Source organism: Lepidochelys kempii, chromosome 8, assembly GCF_965140265.1.
Source record: "Lepidochelys kempii isolate rLepKem1 chromosome 8, rLepKem1.hap2, whole genome shotgun sequence".
Taxonomy (NCBI): Eukaryota; Metazoa; Chordata; order Testudines; family Cheloniidae; genus Lepidochelys; species Lepidochelys kempii.
Genome location: NC_133263.1, coordinates 104,815,380 through 104,835,748, shown reverse-complemented (window position 1 = coordinate 104,835,748; position 20,369 = coordinate 104,815,380). Strand labels below are relative to the sequence as shown.

Here is a 20,369-nt window from a genome sequence, read left to right as displayed (position 1 = left end):
TCTCCTGAGAGTTAGCACCTAACTGCTATTGACTTTCAATTGGAGTTGGGAGCCTCTCTCTGCTTGGGGCCTCTGAAAGTCCCCCTCAGCTACCACAGGGCAATGCTGACTGATTAGGTGAGAAGTGGAATATTTTCTTCTTGGGATTTTTGTTTGCGGGATAGACACATATAGATACCTCCTTTTCCTTCAGACCCTGCTACAGTTTAGATTGTGCTCTTAAGGACATCACTGGTCCAGAGTGAAAGAGGTCAGTTAAAGAATACTGACAGGTTTCAGAGTAACAGCCGTGTTAGTCTGTATTTGCAAAAAGAAAAGGAGTACTTGTGGCACCTTAGAGACTAACCAATTCATTTGAGCATAAGCTTTTGTGAGCTACAGCTCACTTCATGGGATGCATGCAGTGGAAAATACAGTGGGGAGATTTATATACATAGAGAACATGAAACAATGGGTGTTACCATGCACACTGTAATGAGAGTGATCATTTAAGGTGAGCTATTACCAGCAGGAGAGCGGGGGTGGGGGGGGACCTTTTGTAGTGATAATCAAGGTGGGCCGTTTCCAGCAGTTGACAAGAACGCCTGAGAAACAGTGGGGGGTGGGGTGGGGGGAATAAACATGGGGAAATAGTTTTACTTTGTGTAATGACCCATCCACTCCCAGTCTCTATTCAAGCCTAAATTAATTGTATCCAGTTTGCAAATTAATTCCAATTCAGCAGTCTCTCTTTGGAGTCTGTTTTTGAAGTTTTTTTGTTGAAGAATTGCAACTTGTAGGTCTGTAATCAAGTGACCAAAGAGACAAATGTTCTCCAACTGGTTTTTGAATGTTATAATTCTTGACATATGATTTGTGTCCATTTATTCTTTTACGCAGAGACTGTCCAGTTTGACCAATGTACATGCCATCATGTGCCAGCAACCCCTCCCCACTCTCCTGCTGGTAATAGCTCACCTTAAGTGACAGGTTTCAGAGTAACAGCCGTGTTAGTCTGTATTCGCAAAAAGAACAGGAGGACTTGTGGCACCTTAGAGACTAACCAATTTATTTGAGCATAAGCTTTTGTGAGCTACAGCTCACTTGTAACACCCATTGTTTCATGTTCTCTATGTATATAAATCTCCCCACTGTATTTTCCACTGAATGCATCCGCTGAAGTGAGCTGTAGCTCACGAAAGCTCATGCTCAAATAAATTGGTTCGTCTCTAAGGTGCCACAAGTCCTCCTTTTCTTTTTTTAAAGAATACTGTGTAACATCTCCCCATCACTGTGGGAACCTGAGAGCTGCTGGGGAAAGAGGGAGGAAGAAAGAGTCAGCGTAAGAAGGGGAGCTTCCCATGGCACAGGCTTTCCCCCTCGCCAGCACCCCACTGGTGCACACCCTCTTGTTTTTCACTGTTTGCAGTGTAGAACTTCTTGCTTTTTAGAAGTGGACAGCTGGGTTTCGACCCCAAAAGCCAACTCTTTATAAAAGCAGCAAACTAGTCAGACGTCTCACTGTCCTGCAGCAAGCGGTCCTATCCCGCCACACACTAGGTGGCGCTATGACGCCGCACAGGAAGACTCTCCAGGCCACCAAACATTCCCCACTGGGTTTCAGTTACAGCCTTTTCTCCAGAGCTCACAGCATTTCTGGGCAAGGGATACAAATCTTGTATCTACTGTGCCCTTTATCCTGAAGGATCCCAAAGCACTGCACAAATGCTACGTGTACATACACCAGAGTGCTCTGTTTATACCAGGGTGTGGTGGGGATAAGCCATGTGTCACACTGACAAGACATGAAAAATTGCATTTATCACGCACCACTGTCTACCTCCAAATTCAATTCTGCCAGGATTAATTCTGCCATCCGACACCCTTCAGCAACTTGAGAGTCCCTGGAACCCCATCACTGCTTTACAAGGGGAGGCAACAATTATTTGTAGCTCTGGCTACTTGCAAAATTTGAGAGCTTAAAACTGCAATAGCAGGAGGTACAGCTTTTTGATTGGTGATAGGTATCTAAAAAATGCCCTTTCCCTCAGAGGCCTGTGCACAGTTTGACCCGTGGTACTAAGGCATCTGGCTTTACAGAAGAAAGGAAACGTACAAAAAGGGCCAGTAACTTTTGTCTGAAGTCGTTCTCTATGGAACATGGTCTGTAAGGAATGTGTGGTACTGTGGCAGGAGATATAGAGGTCACTGTGATTAAGAGTGCCTGTCAGGAGTAGCATCTTCCTCTATATGGGCCATATCAGCACTTTCTTGTCAGGTGCTTGAAATACCTGAGCGACAGACAGACATTGTTGGATAGACTATCAGTCCATCTCAGAGCAGGAGCTTCTATATTCCCTTTATGATCAGATACTGCAGCAAGTGTTTTCCAGCACACTGCTCAAGATGGAGCTCATTGAAGGAACTGGGAGAAAATAAAAAAAAGTCTTAAATCTTACTTCTCTGTTTTTACATTTTTTGCAGGAAGTGGGCAGAAGGAACTGTCCCTTGTGACATGAAGCACTTTATCTTCACTACAGTCATCTCTAACAGCCTTTGCAGAAATGTATCCCCCTCACTCACACCTTTGGAAATCGAGATAGGTTTTCTCTCTGGGCCGTCCAGATTCAGCAACTTCCTCTCTCTTTCAGACTCCTCATTTCTCAGGCGGTTTAAAATCTCCCCCAGTGTTTTGACGATGTCGGCAAATGAAGGACGTAATTTTGGGTCCATCTGTGAATGTATGCAAAAGCCAAATAAATCAAGTAGTCTCCTCCAAGCCATCCTATCTACAGAGCTGTGCAGATGAAGGGACAGTTTTCAGGAATTTAGTAAATTCAGATTATTGGGGGGAAGGGCCGGGGGGGGGGTTTAGAAAATGGAACATAATTCCATGCCCAGTGCAAACTTTGTGACCGAAAGTTGGGGGGGAACAGCAAGTCCGTATCACAGCCTATGTCCATTAGTAAATCTTAGCCGAGCTGATTTACAATTACAAAGAAGACTTCACAATTAACTGTCAAGCCTCAGGCTTCCTATGTAGTGGACACGATCTGGAGCCTAATTAAACTCCCTAAGGGGGAGTGCAACGTTCCTATTTATATTGGGGAGTTCATAGTGCAAGGATCTATTTCTGGATCGCAGTAACTTCTGAAGGATTACATAGCCATCCAGTTTCAAAGGATGCCTGGATCAGTGCAAATTATACTCAGAGCTGTTTGTTCCTACATAGGCATGTCACTATTTAAAAAGTTTTTAAATTTTTCCTTGAACTACTAGTGGCTGTTATGAAAAGCTGCCCAGACAGCCTAGCTCATTCGACAAGAATCTGACACCTTTAAATATTATTGCTTTCCACTTTGCCCTTGTTCGTTTCCACACAGTGCCCAGTGTGATTGGTCCTGGATCTCTACTACAGAATTCCTGCAGCAGACAAGAAGCGAGACTGTATATAGGTAGATAAAGCCAATACGCTGTGAACAGCATCTTACAGGACCACCACTGAGCCAGCGAAAATCTGTTGCCAAGTAGAAATAAGTCTCTAGGTAAAGGTTAAAACGAACTGTATGGGAAACCATGGTGACCCTTTCAAGTGGCTACTCAAGACAGGGGTTGCCTACTAGATACAGGGCCTTAGCACAGGTTGTATGTTAAGCTGCTCTATGTAAAAAGGTTTAATTCCGCAGATAAAAATTAACTTAAATACAAAGCTAGAAACACAGGAAGACCATCAGCTAGAAGCAAACAGAGAAGAAATTCCTGACTCCGAAATCAGAGTCCTTGCATTACAGATAGCCTCAGACAGATCCCACCCACAATGCAATGCTCAGGAGGCAGCAATGCTTTGTAAAAGGCTTTCAGAGGCTTCCCTGAAGCTGCCCTGCAGTTCCTAGGAGATGGAACTGACTGAGGAAAACTAAAATCACTGGCCAGGGATGCAACATTATGGCTGAGAATTCAGACATACAACAATAAAGAATATATGACCAAATCCTCAGCCCCATTCTGGTTGCTTTAAATGGCACAAAAGGGCAGATGGGTATTTCTGACATAGGAGAATATCTGGGTGGCGTGAAGCCAGCATAGCCAGCTCTGTGCTCTCCCCATGCCACAGAGAGTGGGAAGGGCTGGCGCCAGAGCACACTGCTTTGGGAACCCTTATCTATGTAATGGACCCTGGGGCCCACCGCAAGCTGTAAGAAATCAGAACAACTCTTAGGCCAGGATCTGTGAGGGGTAGAGGCAGCAGAAAGGTAACTTAGAGCCACCTTTGCCTCCTCCCTCCTCAGCTGCTCTAAATCTGCTCTGGTGCAGCTGAGGATTCAGCCCCCAAGACTGTAGATCCCACAGCCCACCTTATACCCATGGAACTTTTTGAATGAACACACATGGTTTCATTTGTAAGTCTGCATGCAGTGTGACTTATAGCTGCAGTAGGGACTTTGATTTTTGATTTCCTGACTTGGCCATGTTTAAATTCAACCATAACAGTGAATTACAGAAGTTTTTTTATGCACTAAACTTGTATTTCTGTTTGCACTGCTCTCCCTAGAGTCTTAAACGTTGTCACTTGCTGCAGGAAACACCATGTCTCTGCATATTTATGGTGCAGCTAATTACGCTGAGCCATACAGTTTCCATTACTGTTTGCTGACTTTTGAAATAATAAGAACATGAGATATGATTGCTTCCACCCTCAGTGCAGACCTTGAGATATAGCTCACATACTAGCAAGATCGCTTACTAGCAAAGCACAAAGAGTGTGTAAAGATACAAGGAAACCTTATCGGGATTCCTTTTCACCAAGTGTATTTGTTGAATGTATTACAACATGCCCTACAGTGAAAGGAATTTTGTTAATGGTTAAATCCATGGGCCAATTGTTTCAGTGCATTTCCTGGTGCTGCTTTTGGGCCCACAGTCACACTCAGGGAAGGAATGTTTAATTGGGGAGCACATTTGGTGCTAGCTGATAAGTAACAGTTCTCCCTCCGTAAATAAAGCTAATTCTTATATGAGAATATAAAAGTCATTTCCCCTCTCAGAGAAAAGCTTCACCCACTAAGAATTCCATCTAGTGCTGGGAAGCTGATTTTAATCATGCCCCATGGTCTAACTGACTAAGCCTGGCCCTGGGAACTCTCACATTTTAACCCTAGCTCTAATAAAGCTATTTAGCACTCACTATATAGAATACTTCAAATGTTCAAAGCACTTAATAAACATTAATCGATCCTCACAACAACCCATGAAGTGTTCTCTTCACTGAATTAATGGAGAAATCAAGGCAGAGAGGTGTAGTGACTTGCCTGTGGTCATAGGGCAAAGTCACTAGCAGCATCAAGAACAGAACCTGGGTGTTCCTGACTCCCTTCCCCCATGCCAATTCCTCTAGACCAGGCTGCTTTTGGCTCTGGCACTAACTTGCTCTTTGTCCTAAAATAGCTTGCTGAAGGCCAACATTTCCAGAAGTGGCCTCTAAGTTTGGGTGTGCAGCTTGACGCTGTTGGATCTGATTATCAAAGCAGCAGAGGGCCCACATCCAACGGAACTCATTGGGAGCACCCACATTTCCAACTGAATTTATTCAGGTGCTCAGGTACCTCAAAATCATGCCTAAAAGATACTGTAAGCTGGCCACCTAGTAAGAGAGACAGCCACAAGGGCAGGTTACTTACCTTGTACAGTAACTGGAGTTCAAGATGTGTCCCCCTAGGTGTGCTCCATGTCAGAACGTAGGCACGGCTAGGCACTCTCGATCAGAGATATTCATCAGCAGTCTGTGGGTCTGCACCTGCTTCCTAGACACCCTTGTGTAGCCTTATGTATGTAGGGAAGGGCCAGACCTGCTGCCACTCTAGTTCCTTCTCAATCATGAAAATCCAATGAAAGACTCCAAGGCAGAGGGTGGGTAGTGCAGCACCCATAAGGATGCACATCTCAAAGCACTCCAGTTACTGTACAAGATAAGTAACTTCTTCTTCGAGTAGTGTCCCTATGGATGCTCCGCATCAGGAGATTCCTGAGCAGTACTCCAGTGACAAGGAGGGTGCCAAGGAGATGGATTCAGTAGGGACTGTATAGCAGTGTCCCCAAAAGCTGTGTCAGCTCTGGAAGAAGGCACAAGAGCATAGAGGTGGGAAAACACGTGCACCAAATACCAGGTAGCTGCCCTGCAGATGTGTGAGACAGATATGTTTTTCAGTAGGGCTACAGGTGTAGATTGGAGTCCTGGTGGAACAAGTATGGGGCTGGGGACACAAACCCACCCCGCCCCCCGGCTTCATAACTAAGATGCATCCTGGAACCCATTTGGACAGTCTTTGGGTGAAAATCGCCTGTCCTTTCATTCCTTCTAGGACTGAGATGGAAGCCTAGGTGAATCTCTAAAGGGCCTAGTTCTGTCTAGATAAAAGCCAAGAGCTCTGTTTTCGTCCAGTGTATGGAGACACATTTCTTAAAAACGCCAGTATGTGAATCTCCTGATTAACGTGGAATTCGGAAGAACTTTTAGGTAGAAAGTGAAGGTGTGGGTGAAGGGTCACCTTACCACAAGAGACCACTAGTGGGTCACCCATTAAGGCTCCAAGCTCCCCTCTCTCCTGGCTAAGGGGACAGAATCATAGAATATCAGGGTTGGAAGGGACCTCAGCAGGTCATCTAGTCCAACCCTCTGCCCAAAGCAGGACCAATCCCCAATTTTTGCTCCAGATCCCTAAATGGCCCCCTCAAGGATTGAACTCACAACCCTGGGTTTAGCAGGCCAAAGCTCATATTACTGAGCTATCCCTCCCCTGTGAAGAACGAGGTTTTAAGGGACAAATGAAGGAGGAACAGTTCCCGCCCAGGTTCAAATGGGGGTTTCATCAGTGCATGGAGGACTAAGTTGACACGACAGAAGAGGTTGAACAGGCCTTTTATAAACCTTGCAGTGATCAGCTGCGTGAAGACTGAAAACCCCTTGATGGGGGAAGTGGTGAAAAGCTGTGATGGCAGCTAGGTGAACCTTAATGGAGCTCAGCAATAAGTCTTGGTTTTTAAATTCAGCAGGTAATCCAGAATGAGTGTCAGGACTCGAGCAGAGATATAGACTGCTGGCTGCACCAAGTCTGGAAGCGTTTCCACTTCTGGAGGTAAGTCTGTCTTGTCAAAGGTTTTCTATCATTAAGCAACACTGTCTATGGCTCTGGGGAGAAGACTTGTTCTGTAGCACAGAGTCATCTAGTAGCCATGGCTTGAGGTGAAGTGCTGAGAGGTGGGGATGGGTCCTGATTCCTGGACGAGGAGATTTGCTGTCGGGGAAGGTGGAGAAGGGATTAGACAGACAGACATATACGAATCAGCTCTGGGAACCACACCATCCTCTTAGCACTGTCATAGTGGAGACAGGTTACTCATTTTTCGGTTTAATTTGTTTAGGGCCTTGAGCAGGAAAGGCATCATGGGATAAGCATATAGCAATATGCCAGGCCAAGGGATGACTAGAGTCAAGTTGTGGAAACACTCCCCTTGTTTGCACTTTGCACTGGATGGCGACACGAAAAGAGATTCTCTCTGGATGACCCTAGGTAAGACATCTCTGAGAATACCTTGTTGTTCAGCTCCCGCTCATGGTCAATAAGGAAACCCACCATTGTGTTCTGTGCTCCTGGTATATAAACTGTTGAGATCCATATGTGGCGTGCTAGTCACCAGTTCCATAGTTTTATTGATTTAGTGCATAAAGACTGGAACCATGATTCTCCTTGTCAATTGATATAATACATTGCTGCTCTATTGTCCAGCAATATTCTGACCAGGTGGCCCCAGATGTGGGTTAGGAAGTGCTGGCAAGTGTAACAAACAGCTCTGAGCTCTAATATGTCGATATGAAGTATCGCCACCTGAGGGATCCATTTGCTCTGAGCTGTGAAGTTTTGGGAGTGTGCACCCCAGTCTATCAAGGAGGAGTCTGCAGTGATCATCCTTGTGGGCAGAAGCTGAAAAAATGGAACTCCCTCAAACACTGTTTTGGGGTCTTTCCACCAGTTTAGAGAATCAAGGCCCCTCTGAAGTACAGGCACCCACTTGGCTAGACTGTGCTTGTTGGGGCAGTGATGCTTCTCAGCCAGGCTTGAAGGCACCAAGAGCGTAGTCTTGCTAAGGGTATCCCAAACATACAGGCTGCTACGCGGCCCAGGACGTGCAGGCTAGTCCTTGCTGTAGTTTGCAGGCTCTGTGGTATTGTTGAAACAAGGTTGGACATTGTGACAAATCTTGTCTTTGGGCAAGTATGCTCTGGTAGTGATGGAAGATCAGAGTGGCCCTGATGAAGTCTATTTGATGAGTGGGTGGAAGGGTAGACTTTTCTGTGTCGAGAAGGAAGCCCAGTAAGTGGAACAGAAACAGGGTCATACTGCTGTTGGCTGTACCTTGAGAAATGAGCAACCTTTCCGGAGCCAGTCATCCAGGTAGGGAAAGATTATTATTCTCATGTGGAGAAGATGGGCTGCAGCAGCCAAGAACAAAGATCCTTGGGGCAGTGGAAAGGCCGAAGAGTAGGATACTATACTGGTAGTGGTCCCTGCCAACCATGAAAAGTCACACACGTCTGGGCGAGAAGTGTGTGACAATATGACAATAAGTATTCTGAAGATCAAGGGAGACAAACCAATCTCCCAGGTCCAGAGAGGGAATCATCACTGCTGGGGTTACCAATCTGAATCACTGAGAGCAGACAAGGGGGTTCCAAGTCCTGGGGTCCAGAATTGGTTTCCACCCTCCATTTTACCTTGGGACCAGGAAGTACAGAGATTAGAACTCTTTTCTGATGAAGCCTAGTGGAAAAGTTTTGATTGCCCTTAGCATGAGGAGGGATTGTACCTCCTGCCTCAAGAGACCCTTGTGAAAAGGGTCCCTGAAGAGGTACTGGGGGGTGAAGAGGGAAGTCAGAAAGAAGCTGAACTGGATGAAGTAACCAGTAGAACTCACCTCCAGGATCCATCCGTCTAAGGTGATGCACTTCCAGAAAGAGAAAATGGGAAAGACTATCCCCGTAAAGGTGGAGGCGGGATAGGTGCAGCACAGGATCTGCAGTGGGAGAGTTTGTGACCCTTGACCAATGGTCAAAGCAGTTGTTTTCAGGGTGTTGCTGACTGTGAGGTCACTCCAAAAGGCAGCCCTTTCTTAGTGAACCTGGGTTTCTTCCAGGGGGGTTCAGCTGGTCCTATGGGCCGGTATTGGATTTGGTGAGACCATTGAGTTGTCTGCAATCCATGGTATTTTCTACTTGTCACAGGTGTTCAGGTGCCCAAAAGAGAACAAAGGGACCAGTTTGTGATGTCACTAAACCACCTGAGGCCCTTGAATGGAAGAGACCTGCAGCAGGTCTGGCAGGGTTTGAAGCTTCAGGTCTTAGCATCACCTGTACTCAAGCCCACAGATCAAGGCCGGGGGGGGGGGGGGGGGGGAACCAGGCACAGATCAGGCAAGTGAAGAGGGGAAGGGGAACACACCCCTGTCATAAAAGCACAAACTGTTAAATAACTATAAACAAAGAAAATACCAAAGGAAAGACAAGGTTCACTGAGAGCGGTAGCACGCTGCATAGCTAGCTAAGGACACCACAAGGCTCTGTCTCAAGATGCAGGTGATTGAAAAGGAACTGGAGAGGTGGCAGGTCCACTCCCTTCTTATACACCCTCAGATCAGATCACAAAGGTCTCTGGGGTGCAGGCATGGACCTGCAGACATTGCTGACAAAATCTCCAATTAAGAGCACATGGGCGAGCACATCCTGACACAGAACACTCATAGGGACATTAAAGAAGTATTAAACGGTCACTTTTGAAAATTTGGCCCTTCATCTCTCTGTGCTTTAGTTTTGCTAGCTGTAAAAATGAGAGTGGAACCTAAGCATCAGTCAGTGTCTCTTCGGTGCTTTGAAAATGTAAAGTGCTACCTCACAGCTAAGTATCGTTACAGTTTTATGCCAATGGCTGCTGAAAGCTTATTGCACATTGCTCCACTTCACACAGTCCTCCTAAATTCATTCATTCAGAGAATTGCTCTAATCAGGATTTTGTCATCTTCTCTCTTCCCACAAGAGGCTACAAAGAAATATTAGGAGATTTCAGTGATTCTTCAAGCTTCTTTCCTGCCTTCTTTATAGAAAGACAACAGAGAATTAATTTCTAATAAATCAGTGTGTCTATGCACTATGGTGGCTGGATTCTAAGGGGTCCACTACCCTAGTAATGCTAGTAAAACACAACTAGTTTTGACCAGAGCACACAGGGGCAGTCTGCTAGAGGTTGCTCTGCATACCAGTCCCACTGGCTCAGGAAGCTGGGTAAGCACTAATTTGTTTGTTTAAAACAAACTGTAGTTATGCATTTTGGAGGGCACTGGTTTTGCTCTTCCCCTTTGAGCAGAGTACTCACATTACAGCAGTTGAAGGTCATCTGGAGGAAGTCAGGTGGACAATCTCCCACCATGTGCTGAAAGGCATCATAATCTAATCCAAAATTCTGCACAAACAGAACAAAGAGTGGTCCTGATGTACATTTCCCCTCTATTTCCCCAACCATCTTCATTTCAAAGGTTGCTACATACAGTTATCAGGAATAACCATTAACACCACCTCTGCGAGCAGCCACAGGGAAACGAGTATGTGTGAGAAAACTTCGTGCACTGCAATGGGCAGACTGAATTTCCCATGGGGATTATCTGCTAGAAGAGGCTTTCAGGAGAATGATTTGACTTCAAAGCCATCACTCTTCCTGAACCAGGTCATAATTCATTACCTTCTAGTTCCAGATGTCTGCACAATTCCAATGTGTATCTATTATTTTAGTTTACAGCTATTCAAAGCAGGAGGCAATTATGAAGGGACCCATCTGTGACAGACTGTGCATGTATGATCAACACTTTTACAAGACTACGATAAATTTTGTACAAAGTATGCTTTGTGAGGTATTATTTGAAAACTCATAACCTACTGAACATTACTGTTATTGTAAAATTAGTGTAGCAGCATTGTATGTAAAGTTATAAGATTTTACTGTATATCGCTTTTGTGACATGTTCCAAGGTTTGAAAAGCAGCTCAAAGCAGTTCCTTGGAGACAAAAGGCTAGTCAGCACCTCAGCCAGGTGTCCGAATAATCAAATAGTCTATTACCTGGGAAAATGGCCATTCTTTGGCAGGAAGAAGGGTATGAATGAGAAATTTACATTTTGGCAATGAAACAGCTGGGGGCTCCTGTGTGACAGACTGGCTGTCGCCTGTACCCCAGCTGGAGGTACTCCTCGAAGAGGAGAGAAAGATATAAGAATAGAGGACACACAACACCTCTCTTCTCCATTCCTCTCTCTCTGCTCATGGAAGCAACAACGACCGAAGAAACGGAACTGGGGGAGGGGTCCTGGCTGGGAAGCTTTCTGTCAGTGAAGACTGTAAAAAGCATGAGGTGAGAAAAGCCTTTGCTTTGAATACATTTAGATAGCTAAATTACAGGTTTCAGAGTAGCAGCCGTGTTAGTCTGTATTTGCAAAAAGAAAAGGAGGACTTGTGGCACCTTAGAGACTAACAAAAACGAAAGCTCATGCTCAAATAAATTTGTTAGTCTCTAAGGTGCCACAAGTCCTCCTTTTCTTATTGCTAAATTAGTTATTAGTTTGCATATTATCTTTTATTTTCTTTGTAACCAATACTAACTTTTATGCCTCATTACTTGTAATGACTTAAAATCTCTCTTTCTGTAGTTAGTAAGCTTCTTTTATCTAAACCAATGTTTGGATTGAAGTGTTTGGGAACCTCCATTTGGGATAACAAGATTTTGCGTATCGTCTTCTATTACTGAAATGGACTTTCTGTGAGCTTGCACTGCACAGAAGAAAAGAGCTGGGCAGTACAACACGCACATTTCTGGGGACAAGTCTGGGACTGGGAATTTACTGGTGTCACCCTGTAATGTAATTCATGAGTGGTTAGCTTGAACACTCATACAATTCAGCTGGGAGTGATTTTGCATGCTAGATGCTCTGTGAGAGCAGGACCAGAAGTGGTTGTTCTCACAGTAAAGCCATGTAAAAGACACCCCAGATTGGAGATTAGAGGGGACACAGCTGTCCAGATTGTACCCTCGTGAATGTCATACCATATTTCGTTTGTTTCATTTGGGACTGGTTGAATGGTTTCAATCAATATTAAAATGAGACTTAACGGATCCTTCAACATCCAGTGAAAACTCTAGGGATCCAGAAGACTGCCCTTTGACAGTGATCTGAACACATGCTACTGACTAATCAGCATCTGTTACTGGCAAGAAAAATAAGACAGGAAGAAAGGGGGAGCGGGAGAATGAAAGTTGTGGGCAGAGGATGGAGAGATAAGAGGAAATAAACTGAAAGGTAAGAAGGGATATAGAAGGAGAAAAAAACAGCAGCTGCAAGAGCAATAAAGACAATAGGACATGGAAACCAGATATGAGACCGAAAAGGGACGAAAATGAACAGCAAAACTTAACGGGCCATGAATCAAAGTGCAGAAAAGGAAGAACAGGAAGCCTCTAGAGACAGGGAAAGTCTGGAGGGGGGACACCATGCAGGTAGAGTGAATGAGAGATAGAAACAACTGCCAAAACCTGAAAGCTGATCAGGGAAGGGAATTCACCATGTTTAAAATGTTTTGAATCATGTCTATGGGTTTAAAAAATTAAGGTTATTGGCTTGGTCCAGCTCCAGTGAGGCAATATATAAAATTAAAAGCACTACTTTTCAGATTTGGTCCTACCTTTGAGAGCTTTGTAGTACATTTTATTATTCAAGGTGATTTTATGGCACATGCTGCTATGCCACTGATCACATCAGTGGAGAGAACATTACACAGTTTGTAGTCTAATTAATACAAAGGAGATTTTCACATACAACGTTGTTCATGTGGTTCTGGGAGCTCTATCCTGTATTATTACGTTTGCCCATCATTAGTTCAAACTGTGTAAATGAACTGCATAGTTAGTCTGTGACGAAACCGGAAACTAAGTTTTCATCACAGCCAACTGATGAAATGGTCAACTTTGCAATATTTTGCATTGGGACTAGTTGCAAAATCATCAGGTCCCTCAAGGTGTCCCCTTCTGAAGGGAGATGGAAGAAAGGAAAACACCTGCTTCACAACAGCTTAAATCCTGAGCAGTTGTAAATTTTTTGAACTGGAGAAGGGGGAGGGGATTTCACATCAGCCCAAAGAAGACCAAAAACTACTCAACAGATGGGGCCTGACCTAGAATCATAGATACTAAGGTCAGAAGGGACCATTATGATCATTTAGTCTGACCTCCTGCACAAGGCAGGCCACAGAATCTCACCCACCCACTCCTGCGAAAAACCTCTCACCTATGTCTGAGCTACTGAAGTCCTCAAATCGTGGTTTAAAGACTTCAAGGAGCAGAGAATCCTCCAGCAAGTGACCCGTGCCCCATGCTACAGAGGAAGGCGAAAAACCTCCAGGGCCTCTTCCAATCTGCCCTGGAGGAACTGAAGTCAATGGGAGCATTTGCACTGACTTCAAAAGATTCTGGATCAGGTTCATGGTGCTTAATACAGTATAAACTAAAACAGGGCTGGGTCAAAATGTGTCCCATGGCCACTTACTTGTTTAATAAAGAGGAGTGGCCCACAGAGAATGCTGGTCCCAGCATGCAGCATTCCATCTTGATCCATAATGGAGCGCTGCTTGCTGAAACTGGCAGCCTCTTCAAGCTGCCCCTCTTTATGAAACAGGAAGGTGGCTGCAATCTATTCCATGTTATGCCAATTAGGTGCAGCTCTTGGCCTCCTGGCAAGTTTCCAATGCAATCTTCAGTTGGAGGAAGGTTGAGTAACCCTGTGCTAAAAATGTGGTCTCAGTGTCATTCTCTGCAAGAAGCTCTGCCAAAGGACAGATGCTTTGTTAGAGGCCCCCTTAACTGTAACAGCCATTCGTCATGTCTTTGGCAGCCATGCTGCAATTATTAATGACCAAGCATCACCCATGAGCACTCCCCACCTCCCACAGCCCGTATACATGCTCACCACTTACCTCTGTGCGAGGGAGATAGTCAGGATCTGCCTGTATCCTGGCTATAATCTCACAGAGAATTATACCGTAGGAGAACACATCCGCCTGAGAGAGGAAAAAATAACCACATAGCTTATTTATGAACACTCAGCCTTCTTATCTGCCACTGGGTTTCTCCTGACCACAGGGTGATTTTCAAAGGCTGTCCAGAGCAGCCATCCACCCCCAGAGCCCCATGACGAACACCTGACAGTAACATTTCCCACATTTTCACTGAGTGGAAACATGCTCACAGTGCGGTTAGAATGAAATTCCTGCAATGGAGTGTTAAATTTTACTTCAGACACTGCTGCGCTGGCAGTGTAAAGACAAATGAAATCCTGCTCCCCTTTCCCGATGCAGTGTTCATTCACAAGACAGACTCATTTATCACTTGCTCTCAGGGAGTCAGAGTTTCACAGATTCTTGCCATCTGGCATTTGCCCAAGTTATTAAACCTGAGCAAACATGGAAGCCAGGTCTACAGAGCAGTAGCAGGGTGTCCCCCTCAGGGATCAAGGCATACTTACATGACACTTAGCCCTGCCCTGGTCTACACTACACATGTATGTCGGTATAACTACATCGCTCAGGGGTGTGGCAATCCACATCCCTGAGTGACGTAACTATGCCAACCTAACCCCCGGCGTAGACTGTACTATGCCAACAGGAGGGCTTCTGCTCTCGACACAGCTACCACCTCTCAGGGAGGTGGAGTACCTCTGCCGATGGAGCAGGTCTCCTGTTTGTGTAGGTAGCCTCTTCTCCAAGGGCTTCAGCAGCGCAGCTGCACTGGTGGGAAAGCTAACTTACAATTGCTTCTCCTTCAGACCTTTATGCCCCAAGGAGATTGGGTAAAGTGGCATTCTTGGGCTATGTTGAGACTACCGTTTCTGTCAGCAAAACTCATGTCACTCAGTGGTGTGAATATTCCACCCCCCTGACTGTCGCAAGTTACAGTGACAAACGCGCTCATGTGCACAAGTTGTGCGTCAGCGGGAGAACTTCTCCCACCCACACATAGCTTCAGCTGCTCACTGAGGTGTTTTTTTAGGACGACGGGAGAGCTCTTTCCTGTTGGCATAGAGCATCTTCACCAGATGTGCTGCAGCTCTATCCGTACAGCTGCACCGCTGTATGTATAGACATGACCTGAATTAGAAATAGAACACCCAAACACAAGTTAAATAGATGGAACTTTGATAATGCTTTGATGTGCTAATGTCTGTGCAGCTGCTTCAGTTCTGCAAACTAAAGGTGGAGGACACAAGGCACACTGGTGTTGAATGCTAGCAGAGTGTGGACTTTACCCCAGAGAGTGGCGCTCACAGGAGGGAAATCAGCTAACAGCTAGCAAGCTTCTCTGGGATGCCAAGTGGACAAAGCTGTGTTAAGCAGAGCTTGGCTGAAAATATTGTTTTCTAGGTCCCAGTCACCTCCCTCTTCTCCACTGCTCTCCTTTGACAGAGCCATTTCCCAATGCCTCAAAAGAAAGGAACTTACGAGCATTTTCCCTAGCAGCTTTTATCTGGGCATGTCAAATGTAGAATTTCTACCCTAAAATGTGGATCTTTTATTTTTCAATTCAAAAATAATTGTATAAGTCCACAAGGACCACTTAATTCTATCTAGGTTTCTACTGAGCTGTAGTCAGAATTGGTACCCTCGCTTCAAGTGTAGAAAACATTCTTTTTTCAGAATCCTTTACGACAAACTCTTCTAAGGAAACACTAAGTCACAGTGGCAAGACAACTTTAAAGCTCTTGATATTCCCAAACCTCCAAGGCTGCACTGAAAAGAAATAACCAATAACCACACTCCATTTAAAAACATACCCACCTTTTCATTATAAGGCTCATCTCTGAGAACTTCAGGTGCCATCCAGAAGGGCGAGCCTACCACTGGAAGCTTCTCACTTTCCGCATTCAAGGAGGGTGGGGGAGAGAGAGAGAAAAAAGTTAAAACATTTCACGAGCAGCTTTTCAGCATAGAAAAGACAGTATGAGTGGTTTCCATATAATTCATGTTGGATTCTACTCTTTTGTACATGGAAAGGTCCTGAGAGTCCCAGGACAGCATATGAAGGAGCAGGCTGTTACAATTTGCTGAAACAACATTTATTTAATTTCATTTTCTGTAAGCCCCCTCAATAGCTCTAGACTCTATAGCCATCAGTCTTTGGACCCTCAGCATCCAAGCTGTTAGCAGAATAGGTCCCCTGATCTGTGCAGGGGCTGACAGAGATCTTTATTTTCAAGTACATTTTCAAAGAGGGAAAGACTTTTCTTGTGTTATGTGACTGGAGGGCTCTCTGTGAGCAGTTCTGAAAGTTATTCCACCCAGGAAGTCTTATCCCTGACAATGTGATGACAGGCTGTAAAGATTTAGAAAGATTCTGCTCACCATTTTGAAAGAAGTCAGTCTGGTCTGAGGCCCACACAATAAATAGAAACAAAAACCTTGAAAATTGACTTGCAAATTTTATTTAAAATTTTCAAAAATTCACTAAGTAGGGTTATCTGGTGAATCCCACTGAACAAAACCTAAGAGAAGCAGTCAATCAGAGGTGATTTTAATTTGTATTAATCTGATCTACAATATCTCCACACATTCAGAAACTGCAGTCTTGTTCATGAACATATACAGCAGCAGTGCAAGCTTGCTGCAACACTGATTTTGAAGGACCACCTCTAAAAACTGAGTCTCTGAGGTTAGTGGTATCTACATTCTGTGGTACACTCCCTTAAGCCCTAGGGCACAGCGGTCAGCAAATGGGACATTACATGGCTGCACTGTTCAAATTTGAAAACTAAAGTTTTAATTAAAAATGAATAATGCAATCAGTACAGTAGCTCTTGTGTTATTTGTTTTGATACTAAGTTGCATTTATTTTAGGCTATTCCTACATTCTTGATTTCCAATGCATCTCAAAAATGTGTGCTGAAAATGCATCACTGCACCACCAACTTAGAAAGGGAAGCTGGAAGTTTTGGTGACTTGGTAATAGACTGCTCAGGCTTCTGGCATCTGAAGGAATTGGAGGTAGTGAGGGATTGAGAAATAAATTCAGGATTTATTGCTGAATTTATCAATAGTAGAAAAAGTTAACAGTGTTGACATTTAAAACTGTTTGAGTCAGCATCCCATTGAGATGAATGGGGAGTTTCACAACTCCCTGAACTATTGTTTTAGACTGTTTGCAGTCTCAGTAAGACAATACTATATTGTTTATGTTCCTGATGTTTTCCTTACAGCCATACAGGCTAGAAGCTATTTTAATTAGAGCTTAAATTCTGAGGCATAATTTTTTGACAAATTCCATGGTCCCAGAATCCTGAACACACAGGACTATATACAGATGGGGCGATAGCTTAATCAAATCCTTGGCCTCTACACTGGATGGGTTAAAAAAAAAAAAGGCCAGCTGCCAATTGTGATCGTGTTTTGTGAGATTCAGTCACCTGTTCATTCCTCAAATGGACGGAGATCATCATCTCATTCCACAATGGGCCAAACAGCCATCAGATAGTTACAACCCTGAATTTCAACTACTAGACCAGAGGTGAAAGAGGCCTCCTCTACTTTAATGTTTTTGGACACTGGCTGTGAAACCAAGAAGCAGTGAAGTGAGCATTCAGTATAAGTCACCCAGAGTTCTTTACAAAAATATAAAAGTAAATCTATCCTGCTTTGGAGACCTATTGAAATGCCTGGGCGAGCTCTCTGATCATTGGAACATTGAAAGAAAAAGTGCCACTATCCAAGTCTCCATCTAGCTTGTAGCTTCAGACTGAAATCAGTGGTTGTTTTCTGTGAGTTCTAGCAAAACGTAACAACCCTCAGGCATTCAGTTCCATAGATCACAGAACTGCAGCACACTGACTCTTCATTTGGATTAGTACTGAAGAATCCACATACCTGCAATCAGGGATTTTCTCAGCTAAACCAAAGTCTCCCACCACTGCCGAGTAACCATTCTCATCATGCTTTATTAAACAGTTCTGAAATTTAAAGAGAAAGGAGGAAAGTTTAAAATATTGTCTGGGTTTGAAATTCCACACTGTTTTCAAATTTGGAGCAAGATTTTTAAAGCTTGTTTTAAAGATACTCATTTATGGGAGACTTTTGTTTGTACCCAACTACACACAAATTCTGCACCGAAGTCAGGCATGTGCCCATCAAAGATTCAGATGATGCAACCAGTTTTATATTTTGTTAATAATCCACTCAAATTTGCTGAGGCAACAGACAACCAGAGGCAGCAAGTATCTGGGCTTCAGCAACAGCTAAAATGGTTTAGTCCCTGTACTGGTAAAATCTGAAACAAACACTGCTTAACAAGACTCTTTGGGATTCTCTATAGGATATGCCAGGCAGGACTAGAACACAATACACCAATTAGTATGGTTTACAGTACATGAGGAAAAGCATGACCTTTAAATATTTTCATATTGTAATTTTGCTAAATTAACCATTTACAAAATTGTATTTTAAAGGTACTTGTTGATTTACACCAACAGTTTCTGGTAGAAAATAAGCTACAGGAAATTGAATGTGCTGCTAAGTCTCAAATCAAGTCAAATACATAGTCCCACTGCATATTGAAAGGATGTAGTTGGCAGGAAATAGCTAATCAGAGACTTAGCATCTTTTCCTTTCAAAGGCCTCCATTCAGCAAAACATTTAAGCACGTGCTTCGCTGACTCAGGACCCGTAGCATCGGAGCGCAGGCACTGTTTTGGGGGAGAAAATGAATGAAAGGATCAGTGCTTGATATCTTCCTCCTCACTGAAAGAACTGGCAGCTGATTTCCGTTTTTCCTGAGTTTCTTTGAACTCCTCATTTTGCCCTGCTCCCTGCAGAAGAATTCATTCCACTTCTGCATTCCTTGCTCCGTGCGCCCACAGAAAGATACACTGGGCAGTGATAGCTAGCAATGCCTCTGCAGACTTCTCCAGGGTGACACTATGCAGTATCAGCCAGCATCAGGAAACTCGGGTCGTTAGCTTTATAGTGCTTGGATGCACAAAAACTCCTCACCAATCCCCACCATGTTAGCTTGTCTGAGTGAAGCAACTGCTGAAGATAGTGATTCTCTTGTCTGAAAGATCAAGTCCAGGTCACCATTGATTACCTATCCAGAGCTGACACTACTCCAGTCCATAAAGTAAATAAATTTCTCCTCCTTCTCATTAAAAGGTTAAGTATGCTGCTCTCATGAACATGCAGCGAAAACGCTGAATGGTGCTTTAGATTCCTAGTTCCAAAGTCCTATTTGTTTAATGTGATTGAACTATAATAAATAAAGTTCACTTTGGGATTCATAAATTTTTACAAGGGTAAGTGAACCACACTGACCCAAAGTGCACTTTAATGTCTCAGTTATGGCCTTTGTTATCTCTTATCAAAGCACACATTCATTCACTCTGCCAAATGTTTAAGCATTTGTTCACTGTAAAATTCATTTAAATCCTAGAGGGATAAAACATTTCTCAACTCTTACTGTAAAGGTTCAAACTGAGGTGGAATTTCATTGTATTCTGTACAGAAATAAGCATGTGCCGACACTAGAAAATTCACCAGTACAATTCTTTCCCATGGTAGATGCAGTGAAATGTCATGTTTGAATTTTAATAAATATTCAAAGATCAAATTTTAAAAAGAATGTCAGGTTTAAAAAAAATCATTCTATAAATTCCAACAAGTCTTCTAACCTCTTCAATTATTCATATTAAAGGAATTTTTAAAATCTAGTTTACACTTCTTGCCATTAATACTTTTTTTTTTCCTTTTTGTATTTCACTCAACTTGATCAGCGAGAATGGATTAATTTGTTTCACCTGGTTTTCATGCACTAGCACAAAGCTCCAAAGTTTGGTTTAGAAACATTACAGGGGAACAAATAATCCAAATAAAAAATGTTTTCATTGGAATTAGAGATCTATGGAAACATTTCTACTGGGTTTAGGTTTTGCAAAACCTCTGCCAACATGACAGAGTGCCCTGGTCACAACTTGTCCCTATACCAGCAATATGTACCAACTCTCAGTCTAAAGAAATTCCTTAATGAAGATAGGTTTCAGAGTAACAGCCGTGTTAGTCTGTACTCACAAAAAGAAAAGGAGGACTTGTGGCACCTTAGAGACTAACCAATTTATTTGAGCATAAGCTTTTGTGAGCTACAGCATCCGATGAAGTGAGCTGTAGCTCACAAAAGCTTATGCTCAAATAAATTGGTTAGTCTCTAAGGTGCCACAAGTACTCCTTTTCTTAATGAAGATGTATGGCATTTTTATCAACCTCAATTCCCA

The 20,369-nt window shown here is 43.6% G+C and overlaps 1 protein-coding gene and 1 long non-coding RNA gene across 6 annotated transcripts in view; one reads left to right on the top strand and one right to left on the bottom strand.

The window, feature by feature from the left end:
- TESK2 (testis associated actin remodelling kinase 2) overlaps positions 1–20,369 on the bottom strand; it is a 121,570-nt gene that overhangs the window by 6,280 nt on the left and 94,921 nt on the right. For 4 of the 5 annotated variants that reach the window (XM_073357891.1, XM_073357890.1, XM_073357894.1 and 1 more), the window contains 5 exons: positions 17,977–18,059; positions 15,898–15,973; positions 14,041–14,124; positions 10,401–10,487; positions 2,565–2,712 (listed from right to left, as the gene is read on the bottom strand). In XM_073357891.1, the coding sequence (XP_073213992.1) occupies positions 2,565–2,712; positions 10,401–10,487; positions 14,041–14,124; positions 15,898–15,973; positions 17,977–18,059 (478 nt within the window). The remainder of the gene's footprint in view (positions 1–2,564; positions 2,713–10,400; positions 10,488–14,040; positions 14,125–15,897; positions 15,974–17,976; positions 18,060–20,369) is intronic. The other variant, XM_073357892.1, reaches the window with a different exon arrangement.
- LOC140916360 (uncharacterized) lies at positions 2,849–11,540 on the top strand. Its single transcript, XR_012160514.1, has 3 exons — positions 2,849–7,112; positions 7,399–7,547; positions 10,561–11,540. It is a non-coding gene; the product is annotated as an uncharacterized lncRNA (long non-coding RNA).